Below are 14,624 nucleotides of genomic sequence, written 5' to 3'. Positions count from 1 at the left end.
GCTGATTGTACTGGGGTCGCGGCTACACCTGTTAATTTGTTCTGGGACGAGGATTTTCTCCCATTGGTGGCACAGGACCTGTCGCCTCGTGATGGAGTGGGTGGAGAGGTTCCCCTGCCGCCTGCTGACCCGGTGGTGGCTGTTGGCCCGGCATGTGTGGATAGTGGTGTACACGACGAGGTGGTGGTGTGTGCGGCTCCGGCCCCGCAGGCTGTCTCGTTGCTTCCAACGGCTTCTGCACCTGTTTCCAACTCTGCGCCTTTGTCGCCTTCGACGTCTCTGCAGGCTCCCTCCCCTGTGTTGGACCCTTCCCCTCCTGCGGCCGTGCCTGTTCCTTCTCCTGTCTCCTCTGTGGGTGGCGGTCTCATCCCCCGTGTTGTTGAGGCTGACATTCAGCGGTGTCGAGCTACCCCAGTTGTGGGGCGGCCTACCGCCGGCCCCTCTTGGGTGCCTCTTGCAGGGGGTGACAGCTCCGATGATCGCGTACGGATTCAGGTGCTTTGCCTCCTCGTTCATGGGCAGAGGCATGTGAGGATGTGGCGAGTGTTGATGTTTCTTCTGAGAGCTGTTCCTCTGTGGAGTGCGAGGATGATGCATCTGGTGCTGGTGTGGGTCCGGTGGATGGTGTGGGCCCTGGTGTGGCTCCTGCTGTGGGTACCCGTGTGGAGCTGATACTCTTGCTTCAGGTGCGTCGCCCGCGTCGGATGGTTCAGGTTCCCCGTGGGGGTGGTTCCCCCATGCGAGGTTAAAAGTGGACGTGGCGACCTGGTGGTGGTCTTGAAGAAACCTGCTCGCTCTGAGGGTTCCGTGCCCCCTCCCCCGTCCCCTGTTTCGACGGCGGCGGTTCTGCCGCCCCACACGTCTCCGGCCATTTCTTCTGTGTCTCCTGCTTTGTCGGAGGCGGTGTTGCCACCTCGGCAGCTCCCGCCCACTGTTCAGGCGTCTCCTGCTTCCTCGGCGTCGGTGTTCCTGCATCCCAAGTCGGGTTCTTTGTCTTTGGTGTCCTGTGGTTCGGTGCAACCGCTTCCGCCGCATGTGGTGATCCTCGAGTACATGGAGTACCCACGGTGTCGTGAGGGCCATTCCCCTACCGAACTGGAGTATTTGATATGGGAGGCTTATAAGCGACAGTATCCGTCGTGGAAGTTTCCTGAGAAATATCCTCCTTGTTGACTGTTGTGTGTTGTGGGGTTGCTTGCACCTGGGTGCGTGGGTGTGGGGTGGGGTTGCATGTGTGTGTCTGGGTCGGGGGGTTTTGTTTTTCAGTTCTGCGTGTTCCATTTTTTATTGCTTAGCTTGTGTTCATGTCATTATGTCTTGCTGCTTTGTGTTATGTGTTTTCCATTATGTTTCCTGTTATTTATGCTAATTTTCGATTTTTCTCTTATCTGTGTCCTATTTACTATGTTATATATGTTACTATGTTGGTTTGTACTATAACGATTTTTTTGTTTTTTAATTGGTTATTTTACTATGTGATGCTACTGTGTTCTGTTTCCTATGTTCTATGTTCTGTGTTGTGTATTGCTTTGTTGTATTCCCTTGTTGTTTTCATGTGTTTTCCTTACTATGTTGTATTTCCCGTGTTATATTTACCATGTTCTGTTCCTGTGTTCTCGATTCTGTGGTGTGTTATCTGATGTTGTGTGCACTGACGCTTTTGGCACGCCCCATCTGGGTTGTGCTGCTTTTGTTTTTGTGTGTATGTGGTTCTTATGTGTTTTCTGTTATTCCTTGTTTTCACTTTTGTGTTATGTTGATCTGTGTTACTTGTTATCTGGTTATTCTGTGTTCTTGTTATTCTGTGCTTTCCTGTTTCAATGGTTACTGTACGCTGTAATTACTTTGTTTTAACAATAAAAATAAAAAAATAAATATATGAATATCACGACAGGAATAAGGTTAAAGGAGTTCTGGAAATTCTTTTTTAGGAATTATCCAAATTTCAAATACCCTTGCAATATTCCACCAAGCTCAAAACTCTCACACTTATCACCAATAATTTGTAATGTATCATTTACAGTAACAACAATACTCACCTTAAAGTTTTCAACTTGGTAAGGAGTGGGCAAGACAAGGACAATATCAAAGTCGGTCTTGACTTTAACAGAAAGTGTCTCATAGGCACTTCCACTGTGCATGATATTGGCTTTAGACAGTAGTGTGCCGTGAGAATTCATCAGTTGTGCTCTAAGAGCACTGACAAAACTATCCACAATCTAAAAAATAAAGTCCATATTAATATAGATGTGAAATCAAATACTGTACATATTATTATTATTTGATCTTATTTTAGTTATTTTATGTTAAATTTGCTTCAACGTTTTAGTTTAAAATAAAGTTTGTACATCAATGGCATATTCTTAAGTGTAGCTAAGAGAGCTGTGTAAATGAAGAGATTGATAGACAGGTGCAATGGTGGTTTTGAGTATGTGATAATGTGTGTGTGTGGGGTTGCAAGTGTGTGGGTATTTGTGAGTGTATGGGGTGTAATTACTCAGGTAATTACCTAAGTGTAGTCACAGGGTGAGAGCTAAGCTCGTGGTGTCCCGTCTTCCCAGCGCACTGTCGTATAACGCCTTGAAACTGCTGACGGTTTGTGGTCTCCACCACCGTCTCACTTGGTCAAACCATCTACTACTCTGTTTGCACAACTGAATTTTCAAATTTTTCCTTGGCAGTTTGTTACTTTCATTTGAACTTGTAATTTTTCTTTGTCAATTTTGTTTATACCTGTACACAGTGATCATATCATCTCTTTTTCTTCTATCTTCAAGCTTTTATATATTTAATGGCACTATTGCTATTCCTCATAGCTATTTGTTTCAGCTCCGAGATCCATTTGGTTACATGTCTCTACACCTCTTTAAGTACTGTATATTGATGTGCTTCTTGAGATATGGGCACCATAAAACTACTGCATATTCCAACTTTGGTCTCACAAAGGTCATGAACAATTTCTTTAATATTTCGCCATCCATGTACTTAAAGGCGAGTAGTCGTAAGCATGGCATAAATCCTTATACAATGTTCTTTATGTGGTTCTCAGGTGACAGTTTTCTATCCAAAACCATCCCTGATCTCTAGAGTGGAGGAGAGGTTATGGTGGTGGCTGAGTGTGGACATGGTTGTGTGGTGGTGAGAGTAACAGTTGGTTAGAAGGGAGGTGGTTGTGTAATTAACTAAGTGTAGTTACAGGATGAGAGCTACGCTTGTGGTGTCCCATCTTCCCAGTACTCCTTGTCTTATAATGCTTTGAAACTACTGACATTTTTGGCCTCCACCACCTTCTCACTTAACTTGTTCCAACCGTGTACCACTCTGTTTGCAAAAGTGAATATTCTTCTATTTCTTCGGCAACTTTTTTAGTTAGCTAAATCTTTCATCTCTTGTTCTTGAAGTTCCAGATCTCAGGAATTTTTCCCTATCAATTTTGTCGATTCTCGTTACTATTTCGTATGTAGTGATCATATCGCCTCTTTCTTCTATCTTCTAATTTTAGCAAATTTAATGCCTTTAACCACTCTTCATAGCATTTGGCTTTCAGATCAGGTAGACATGTACAGTAGTTGCATGTCTTTGCACCTTTTCTAGTGTGTTGATGTTGTTAAGATATGGGCACCATACATGGTTGTGGGTGAGAGGACAGGTGGGTGTACAGTGGTTCATGAGAGAGGTGGTCGTGTGATAGAGCTTGAGATAGGTGGTGGTTGTGTGATAAAGCTTGAGGTAGGTGGTGGTTGTGTGGTGGTAGCACAATTCCACAGTCACGGATCCTATATACTTATAAATACTGACCTCAGCATTTTGATGAATTTGAGCCGTTATTTTCCTGTTCAGCTCCCCGAGAATGCGATTTACCATCTGGTTCTGAAATGTTCAAAGTACTTTATGGTTAAACTAAACATTTTCTAACTGGATGAGGTAATAAGATATGTGTAAGTACTTCATTCATAATGATGTGCTGCCGGGAATCTTAGCGAAGTATCCAAAATTTACTTACTGTAGGTAATGCATGCACATGACTCTAAAGCTGCCGCCCAGTTGGGTGGGTGTGCAGCAAGACTAGTAACTGTGGGATTCACCATAGATGTAAAGTGCCTTGTATAGTAGTGATTGTTGTGAGCCTCTTGTTGAATCACTTGTGATACAAAAAGATTATCGATATGTATATGTATTTGTGTAAATGATTGTATATATATGTACATATATATATAACATTAATAATTGTGTAACTAGCTTCAAAAGAGTGTTAGTTGCTTAGCTAAATGAACTATGGGTTCAATTCCTGAGACCATTATGTGCCTCTGTAAGTGGTGGTGACAAGCTGATTTATGTATAATATGAGTTAAGTGGCAAATGATGACTATGATGACTTTGATAATGTCCTGACATCATATATGAGGGGCCACCATCAGGTGTGAACTTAAAGGTCATGCCCCTGGTGTGACCCAGAGGAAAGGTGTGGCCATTATGTGCCTGGTGGTCACACCACCGCCCACGGCATGGGTATTGGGTGCTTAATAAAGAAAGAAATTGGATGGGTTAATAATATACAAGTAACAATTACATGTTAAGGGTCCCGGTTGTACAGTTGGGTTCGTTCTCGACTCACAGTTGAGAATTCCGTGTTCAAATCCCAGGCGAAACAGAAATGGTTGGGCGCATTTTGTATCACCCAATGCCCCTGTTTACCTAGCAGTAAATAGGTACCCAGGAGTTAGCTTGTTGTGGAGCTGCATTTTGGGGAAGGTCAGTAGTTCGACCCTGAGAAGGGGGCGGGGGGGGCGGAGATAATGATATAAGCCTAAGGTACGTACGTGCATTTATTAATATTCTTCAAAATTTGCTACAAATTACTTACTTATACTGCCCGAAACGCTGTGCATGTTAGTGGCTTTGCAAGAATCTACAAACATCAATGTTATGTACTTTCACAAGCCCAATGTACTGTCTTGAAAAAATAAATAAATAAACGTGTTCTCACCTATTTGTGCCTGCAGGATCAAGCGTTGGCTCTTGGATCCCGCCTTTCTAGCCGCCGGTTGTTTAAAGCAATGATTCCTGTCCTATTTCCCTACATATCTAGTTTTAAAATTATGAATAGAGTTTGCTTCCACAACCCGCTTTATTTATTTATTTATTTTATTTGTTTATTTATATACAAGAAGGTACATTGAGGTTATAAGAGTACAGAGACTTGAAGCTTTACATTCTTGTAAAGCCACTAGCACGCATAGTGTTTCGGGCAGATCCTTAATCTAACATATAATTTTAAGAAGGTTATATCTAGCAAAATTTAAAAAATGTTTACAAGTACATTGTAAAAAAGTATAAAAATACATTGTAAGGAAGTATAAAAATACATTGTAAGAAGGTATAAAATGCATTGTAAAGAAGGTATAAAAAAATACATTGTATAAGAAATTTGATAGAAAAAGGTAGGTATATTAAAGTAAATTTAAGGGTTATCCACAGTTACATTTTTAACATAATTTGAGGATTATTGCAAGATATAATGTAGTCAGTTACTTGCTTGGTCAGAAGAGGACAATGAGTGTTGAAAAGGCTTAGAATTTTGGAAAGGAAGAGGTTAGTTAATGAATTTACATCCTGAGTATTATTAAATTCAGATTCCCAGTTTATATTGTGGAATGCATTTGTGAGATTGCCAATTGCTGCTTCACTGTGTAACCTAATGGTAAGTTTCTTGTTAGCTGGTGGTGTTATGTCCATGTTCGCTACGAGGAAGGTAGGATAGTGGTCAGTTGTTCTGTCAGATGCAAGGGGAGCTGTTATGTTAGTCCATAAATGATCCAAGGTAGTAGCGGATGTTTGAGTGATTCGAGTGGGCCTGGTGATTGTGGGGTACATACAGGAGTTCATGCTGTTTAGGAAATAGTCGACTTGAGGGCTATGTTGTTGACACAGGTCAATATTGAAGTCACCTCCCAGAATGATGTGATTTTTGTTGAGGTTGTTTATAATAAGATTCCTTAGGTTATCTGAGAATGCAGCTATGTTAGTATTAGGAATCTATAGATAGCTCCAATAGTCAAGGAGGATTTAAGGAATTTAATCGAGAAATGAGCAAAGGTATATTCACAGTAGTCATCTCTAATGACACTATTGCAGATGAAGGTATCTTGGTAATATATAGCTGTGCTACTTCCTTTATTGTTAGGCCTACAGTTGTGAATGGCTCTATAACCAGCTAAGTTGTAAAGTTGGGTATGGTCATTGTTGGAAATTTTCCAACACTAGTACATCATTTTTGTATAACAATACACCATTATTGTATTAACCCATAGTAATTAATAACTCTAACACGTAGAATTAATATCGGTGGTGTTTCTATAGTAAGGCATAATTTGCCAAGAAAATTCCCAACCCTCATGACGCCGAGCGTCGATAACAGGCTGACATATGAAATCTTCCACGTTGTTGGAGATTTATAGAGTTCAGTTAAATGTCCTTTTTTTCTAAAATATTGTTCATTATGGAAGAAATAATAGTTTTGCATCCTTATGCGTACTGAACTCGACTATTTGACTAAATTAATTATTACAGTAAATATTACTGCCACGTAAATCAAATACACATCGACCCTTCTCGTTTAATTTGTGCAGTGTTAATTAAATCAATTGCCTTACGAGAAGAGGTATTATGATTCAAGATATTTATTCGTGACGTTAGTATAAGTCGAACTTCCTTATTTCCCCAAATAATTACTAGTAAATCAAATTAGTTTAAGATCAATACCGCAATGAGTATCTCTGCGCCGGCGTGTCCGAGCGGGAGGGAGAGAGGAAGGCGTCTTTTCTGCCATACAACTCCACCACGAGCACATGCAGATTTGCAAGCGGCAGCCATTGCAGATAGAACATGTGGTCGAACAGTGCTAATAATACTGTTAATTCTCACGTCTGAGAATACAATTATATCCTGAAATTAGACCTTCAACAGCAGTGAACGTCACAGACTAACAGACGTGATATCGACGAGATTAAATGTTTCAACAGGCCTACGTTAAGTATTTTTTATATAGAGTGCACTTTATCATAAATTATAACTGTAGGTTGCTCACCGTTATATCATCTACCGACCACAAAACCCACGTTAGTTTCTTTTCATGTTGTTCCCGATTTCTCAGTGAATAGTGGAATAAATCTCTAGCCTAGTCAATTTCTATAAAATTTCTGTAATTGCAGCGTGTTGGTGAGGACAAGCAGATAAATTCTTCCTCTACATGCGATTTTCCCCCGTCGGTGTTTCATCCACTACTTGGGTGATATGATCACCCAATTCAAATACTCGTAGACATCTACAAGTATTTGAATTGCGAAACGGGATTATTGAAGTCTTCCTACAGCTAAGCCCTTCCATTCGTTATATCGTAGATAATAGAGTTGCTATGATTAATTCTAATATTATTTCTGATATAGGTATTCTGCCTTTTTATGCATATAATAATCCAAGAGATACTACATAACATAAATTTAATACATTGATTGCTTAGTGTGTTGCAATTTTCACACACATAAATTTCTATGATTTACTAATATTTCTTAGGCTTCATTATTTTCTATATTATCATAATATTTGAATCTACATTTAATTTCTGTTTCTATAATCTTTAATGTTGTAATTAACCAACTGGTGACGAACCAGCACCAGTCATTATCCTTGATATATATTAATTTCTAGTAATACCCCCCAAATGTTGAAGTGAAAATTTTAACTCTCAATTAATCATTTTCACAGTCTATTCATGTTTTTCAAAATATTTTCCAAATAATTTATCATCCATAGGCACTGGTATTTCAGTGTTAGCTTTATGATTCCCTTTATTTGTTTTCTCTCTTTTCTCAAAAGTGGGTGGTCCTTCGAGTTTATCGATTTCTTAATTAAATAGTATTATATATGAGTTAAAGTTCTCATTATCCAACAGTCATTACTTAACCACGTTTCTGATAAAATAATGAACGATAGTTTAGTATCTAGTGCTGTGAGTAGTGCAATTATATCATCAAAATGTTTACAAAGCGATCTGACATTTTGGTTGAAAACTGATAAGCAAGTGTTATTTTGGAGTTTGTTTTTTGCCAAGAGTAGTGTGTAATACCTGCAGTAGTGATGATCAATATGCTGGTTACTGTAAATTTGCGACAGCAGATTTATATATATAATATATATATAATAATATATAATAATATGTTTATTCAGGTAAGGTACATACATACAAGTGATGTTACATTAATGGATCAATATATAGATAGAGCTAGTACATACAATGCCTAAAGCCACTATTACGCAATGCGTTTCGGGCAGGAAGAACATTAATATCTAGAACTTAATACTAATTGAGCATAAAGAATAAAATATGTTGAGAACAAATACAAATAAAGATAAAAAAAAAGGGGGAACATGACTGAAAAGCAGCACAAATACAATAGGTTGACAAACAGTGTTCATTAAAAAAAATAACAGACATGGGTTGACAATAGAGGGGTAAGGTAGGTTACAGGGAATTAATTAGGTAGTGTTTAGTTTTTATCTTAAACTTGTTGAGAGAGGTACAGTCTTTAACATGGTTGGGAAGGTCATTCCACATTCTGGGCCCCTTGATTTGTAGAGCATTTCTAGTTTGATTAAGTCGTACTCTAGGAATATCAAAACTGTATTTATTTCTGGTGTAGTGCTCATGGGTTCTGTTACAACCTTCTATGAAGCTTTTGAGATCAGGATTGGCATTATAGTTTAGTGTTTTATATATGTATAATACACATGAGAGAATGTGCAGTGACTTAATGTCTAACATATTCAGAGATTTGAGTAGGGGTACCGAGTGATGTCTGGGGCCAGAGTTGGATATTGTCCTAATAGCAGCTTTGTGTTGAGTAATTAGAGGACGTAAGTGATTTTGGGTAGTAGAGCCCCAAGCACAAATACCATAGTTGAGATATGGATAGATAAGGGAGTAATAGAGAGTCACCAGGGCAGGGCGTGGTACATAATATCTGATCTTAGAAAGAATGCCCACAGTTTTTGAAACTTTTTTTGATATATTTAGAATGTGTGTTCATTTAGTTCATGATCAATATCAGCTTGCATGTGGATGCAATGGAGTCAAGATACAATAAGGTAAGCAATTACAGAGCAGTAAATTACTAAATCTGCTAAATATATAAAATAATTAAAATATAATAATTATAGTAAACAAGAAAAAATGCAAATAAACATATAATAGAAACAAGTGAAGTAAAATGATGAACACTGAATTGAGACAGTAACAACAAATAACAATACAGTAAGTGACAAATTAAAAAACAATATAAAATGGTGGGAAAAAAATGAACAATATAAAATGGTGGGATAAACAGGTGAAAAACAATAACAAAAAAAGACAAAACTTCTTCTTAAGGCTTTTTAAGTTCATTCCATTTTCCCACTACTCACATGCTGAAAGAGAACTTCCAAACATCTCTACGACTCGTCTGAGTTTCCAGCTTCCACCAATGTCCCCTAATTCTGTTAGTATTCTGTGTGAAAAGTTTGTGGTGACTTCAGTACTCTCTACAACCTGGCGGAGTTCAGGGAAATGGCAGAGGAGTGAGAGAGAGACAACATACCAGCGGGACAACAACAAGCGGAGGAACACGAGATCAGACACTCTCTCACACCCTCCCTGGGTTTGTACAGTTATAGAATATATGTGTGTGTGGATCAGAGACTTGTGTTTACTTAACCCTTGTCTGGTGGATATTAGGGCACTAAAATTTCATCTATTTCCGCTCTCTCAAAACCCCTAAGTATTTTATGTTTCTATCATATCTCCTCACACCCTCATTTTTTCTAGTGTTGTCAGAGTCAATTCCTTCTGTCACTCTTCATACCCCATCCCTCGCATTTCTGGGACGAGCCTTATCGCAAACTTCTGAACCTTTTCCAGTTTCCTCATGTTCTTCAGGTGGGGGCTCCATGATGGGGTGTCATACTCTAAGACTGGTCTCACATAGGTAGTGTGAAGTGCCCTAAATGCCTCCTCACTTAGGTTTCTAAATATTGTTCTAACTTTTGCCAGCATAGAATATGCCGCTGTCATTATCCAATTTATAATGAAAAAGACATTGTGAGAATATTACAAACCACATCATCAAATTTGCAGATGACACAAAGATTTATGATAGTGGGAAATGATAATGATATTGAAGCTTTAGAAAGAGATCTCCACAAATAGTCAGAAGACTGGCAAATGCTTTTTAATATCGACAAATGCAAGACCATGTATGTGGGGTATAACAACCCACGCCATGACTACCAAATTAATAGCATTACATTACAGCAGATTGATGAAGAAAAGGGCTTTGGAGTCAAAATCCACCACTCATTAAAATTGCACAACAGGTTGGTGCATTTTTTTTATTAAGATATGAGGTACATCTGCATTAGTGCAGCTACCCTAGATTATATGAAGTGGAGTACAGTGTGTCAAAAAAGCTAACTAAGTGATGCTAAAAAATCCCCATCACACAGGATGGTTAGTCATACAGAGGCATGTGATAAGCAGTCTGCACTGGCAGACTCCGGATGCATTTTGAGGATATCAGCAACACAAGATTGAATAAGGCAGCAGTGGTAATACAAGTCCCCCATCTCGCAGGATGGTTAGTCATACAGAGCCATGTGTTTAGTAGCCTGCACTGGCAAATTTTGGGTATACTGTGAGGATATCTTCAAGAATACAAGAATGAATAAAGTAATTGCAAAGCTCCAGGTATCTCATGCCAACTGGTCTGAAAGGTCTAATAACTGGGCATTCAGTGATGTAGTGCGGGAGATCGTGCCGTAGTTCCTGCTCACAGAGTTTGCAACTGGAGTGCTCAGGATTGGGAGATCCGTCACCTGCAGCCACCTGCCACAGGTAACGGTAACCCAACCTGATCCTTGGTGCAGCAGTCAGAAAAGCTAACCAAACTCTTGGGATAATCAAGTGTACTTTTGACTATAAGGAAAAGAAGGTAAAAAAACAGCATTGAATGTAATGAAACGGCATCTTTTGGGTGAGCCCTGGAGGCTCCCTGGAGCTTACCGAGCTGATATGTATGTATTAGACTGTGGCATTAGTCGATTTGGAGTTCTGCCTACCGGGGACCACGAGCTAGAACCTGGCCCCTCTCAGAGAGGCACGAGGAGCAATGGCCTATGGAAACCCTCATGAATTTGGAAGCATTTTCTATGTCTGCCATCGACTGGGGTCTGGCACCCAAAAAGATAGGTTATCTTGAGATCTAGAGATGATTTCGGGGCTTTTAGTGTCCCCGCGGCCCGGTCCTTGACCAGGCCTCCACTCCCAGGAAGCAGCCCGTGACAGCTGACTAACACCCAGGTACCTATTTTACTGCTAGGTAACAGGGGCATAGGGTGAAAGAAACTCTGCCCATTTTTTCTCGCCGGCGCCTGGGATCGAACCCAGGACCACAGGATCACAAGTCCCGCGTGCTGTCCGCTCGGCCGACCGGCTCCCTTAAGGTGAAACAAAACAAATCCCACATGGTAAAATTTGCTACCTAAAATCGAATATAGCAGCAGAACTTTCAAACTAAAACGAAAAAAAAACACAGACCGGAGGGAGAGAGGGTGCTAGGGAGCCTCTGGGGTTCACTCAGAAAATGGCATTTCATTACATTCAATGCTGGTTTTCTGTGGAGAGCCCCTACCGCTCTCCGGAGCTACCTAACCAAAGAAAAGTGACGAGGGACTTACCGGAGAGGCAGCCGCCACTCGCACCTCACCTCAAGGTCGAGACAACTGGCTGCAACCTGCTACCCAAAGAGACACATGCCCTACTAGGACCAGTAATGTTAACCAAATAACAGGTGGTCAGGATCCTGTTCACGGCAGAAACAGCAAACTTACGAATGTCATGGGCACGAAGAATGACCGCAGGCTGGCTGGACCGAATAACCCTGTGGACGACCTGGGAGACCTGAACCCTGGAATGTAATGAGGGAAACCAGGTCAACCCAAAGTGCATCTCCATCTACAGAGGCCGTGGCGCGCAAGTAACGGTGAAGAGCCACAACTGGACACAAGACATGATGGACCCCCGGTCATAACAACCAAGCATCAACGACCCAAAGACCTCTCCGGAAAGTCGCCTACTCATTTTTCACCAGAAAAGACGGAGACAGCTGCAAAACGAACAAACCTTCCACCAGGACCGAAAGAGCAGAAATCTCTGCGTCAAAGGAAAACATGAAGCTCCCCCGACCTGACCCCCAGAAGCTAATGCCAACAGGAAAAAGATCCTTGGAAAAACAATCTTGAACCAAAGGGGCCACAACAAACCTAGGAGAAGAGAGAAAAGAGAGCACCCAGTCCAAGGACCAGGACGGCTCAGGTGGCGCATGAACAGGCCAGAAGTGAAACAAAGCACGAGAAAGCTTACGGAACAGGGCGGAAGTGACATCCACCCGAACACAAGCAGGAGCGGCACCGACAGTGTCGCATGATACGAGGTGACAGTATTTAGCATCAAATGATAGTCCTGAAAAGGCCAGGAAAGAAGAGGACAAAACAACCCGATCAGAAACAGAAGACAACCTATGAAGAGAGAAAATGATAGAAAGACTGCCTCATACTGTCACAGAGACGAAGCTCGCAGGTGAGACACTATCAACGAAGCCACTTGATTACCATACAAGTGGTGATAGACTAGTGTCAAAAAGACCAGACGCGAAGAGCGGAAGAAAAGACCGAATCGGCCAGGTACCTGACTGGACCGATCTGCTGAAAGAGGCGGAGGAGCAAAAAACATGGCGGGTTCGGACACCAAGCAAGCAGCGTCTGAAACCAAGGCTGGGCCAGCCACCAAGGAGCCAACAGGACTACTCTCCCCTGGTAAGTCTCCAAATGAGCCAGAACTCGAAGCAACAGCTGGGCCAAGGGGAAGAGGTATAGGTAACCCCACTTCTACTAGTCCTGCCGAAAGATGCCTACCACGAATTACACCACAAGGCTCAGAACTGCACAGAGACAGAGGCCAGAGTCGACGACCGCTACAGTCCACATCATCCGAGGAACTGTATGGTGGAGAGGCCGGCACGAGGAGTCCGGAGTCGCCCTTCCCCTTCTGTGGGCAGGCTTGCATGGATGAACAGCGTGGCAGCGGTAGAGACCTATTTTAGTTAGATTTTTCGATTATAGTTAGAAATTTTTACCATGTGGGGTTTGTTTTGTTTTGCCTATTTTTCTGGGTGCCACACCCCAGTCAATGGCAGACATGGAATGTTTCCAAATACATGGGGGTTTCCATAGGCCATTGCTCTTCGTGCTACTCTGAGGGGGGGGCCAGGTTCTGGCTGGTTGTCCCCGATAGGCAGAACTCCAAATTGACTGATGCCACGGTCTAATACGTACATATTAGCCTGGTAAGCTCCAGGAAGCCGTAGGGGCTCCCCACAGAAAATGGTTCAACTGTATAAATCTCTCGTGCGCCCCCATTAAGATTACTATATCCAAGCTTGGAGACCTCATTTTCAGAAGGACACAGCTGCTCTGGAAAAGGTGCAACACTGGGCAACAAAAATCATTCCCAAGCTAAGTCATAAACTATTACTAAGTACTAAGTATTTCATAGACTATTACTACCATAATTATGCAAAGTTGGCAAAAAATGATCCATGGTATTACTAAAGCATTCGTCTATTAATTATAGAAAAACTTCTGCTTTGTTATTCCTTGTTGTGTTAAGCCAGTTTATTCTGCTAAAATTAAAGTTACTTGAACTTTAATTTTGAGGGAATAAAAAAAATCCTTCAAGTATCAGGAATGCTTGAAGGCCACAGGGCTAACAACATTGTAAACCAGGCATGACGGGGTGGATCTCATTGAAACTTTTAAAATACTGAACAAGTTAGAGGATGTTCATCAGGATATTTTCTTCAAAAGGTCAGATTTACCACAAACAAGGAGCAACGATTTCAAGCTCAACAAGTCACAATGTAAAATTGGGAACAGGCGATGCTCTTTCACCACTGTTGAAAGAGAAATTCAAAACTGTTGAATTTTAAAATATATCTGGAAAAGATCAAGGCAAATGGGGAGACCTTCGACAAGCCGTCAGCTTCCTGTCCTCGTCGAGGCCACTAGGGTTAGTGACCCTCAGATAAATCTTCATCTGTTACAACTCTTCTCATAAATTTTGCGTCATTTGCAAATATCGACATATAAGACTCTATTCATGTGGACATGTTGTTTATATATATTAGAAATAGAACTGGCCCCAGCGTCGATCGTTGAGGTACTCCACTCGTTATTGTTCGCTATTCCCACTTCTCGCCTCTTACCGTTACGCTCTGGCTCCTTCTTGTTAGGTAGTTCCTTACCCATGCAAGGGCTTTTCCACTTAATCACAACTGCCTCTCAAGTTTGAACAGCAGTCTTCTGTGCGGTACTGTATTAAAGGCGTTTTGGCAGTCCAGAAATATGCAGTCTGCCCATCCTTCCCTGTCCTGCCTTATTCTTGTTACTATATCAAAGAATTCCAGAAGATTTTTAAGCATGATTTCCTTTCCCTGAACCCATTCTTGTGTTTGTTTACATGCCAAATTTTTTCTAGA

The 14,624-nt window shown here is 41.2% G+C and overlaps 1 protein-coding gene across 1 annotated transcript in view; it reads right to left on the bottom strand.

The window, feature by feature from the left end:
* The window catches only part of LOC123757403 (uncharacterized), a 112,936-nt gene that overhangs the window by 48,058 nt on the left and 50,254 nt on the right, over positions 1 to 14,624 (bottom strand). Inside the window, exons 3-4 of the mRNA XM_069326995.1 lie at positions 3,799 to 3,870; positions 2,040 to 2,219 (exon numbers count right to left, since the gene is read on the bottom strand). Of these exons, the coding sequence (XP_069183096.1) occupies positions 2,040 to 2,219; positions 3,799 to 3,870 (252 nt within the window). The remainder of the gene's footprint in view (positions 1 to 2,039; positions 2,220 to 3,798; positions 3,871 to 14,624) is intronic.

The sequence above is a fragment of the Procambarus clarkii genome, chromosome 19 (genome assembly GCF_040958095.1).
Source record: "Procambarus clarkii isolate CNS0578487 chromosome 19, FALCON_Pclarkii_2.0, whole genome shotgun sequence".
Lineage (NCBI taxonomy): Eukaryota > Metazoa > Arthropoda > Malacostraca > Decapoda > Cambaridae > Procambarus > Procambarus clarkii.
Note: the sequence above shows the minus strand (reverse complement) of the source record. Positions and strands in the feature narration are given on the sequence as shown.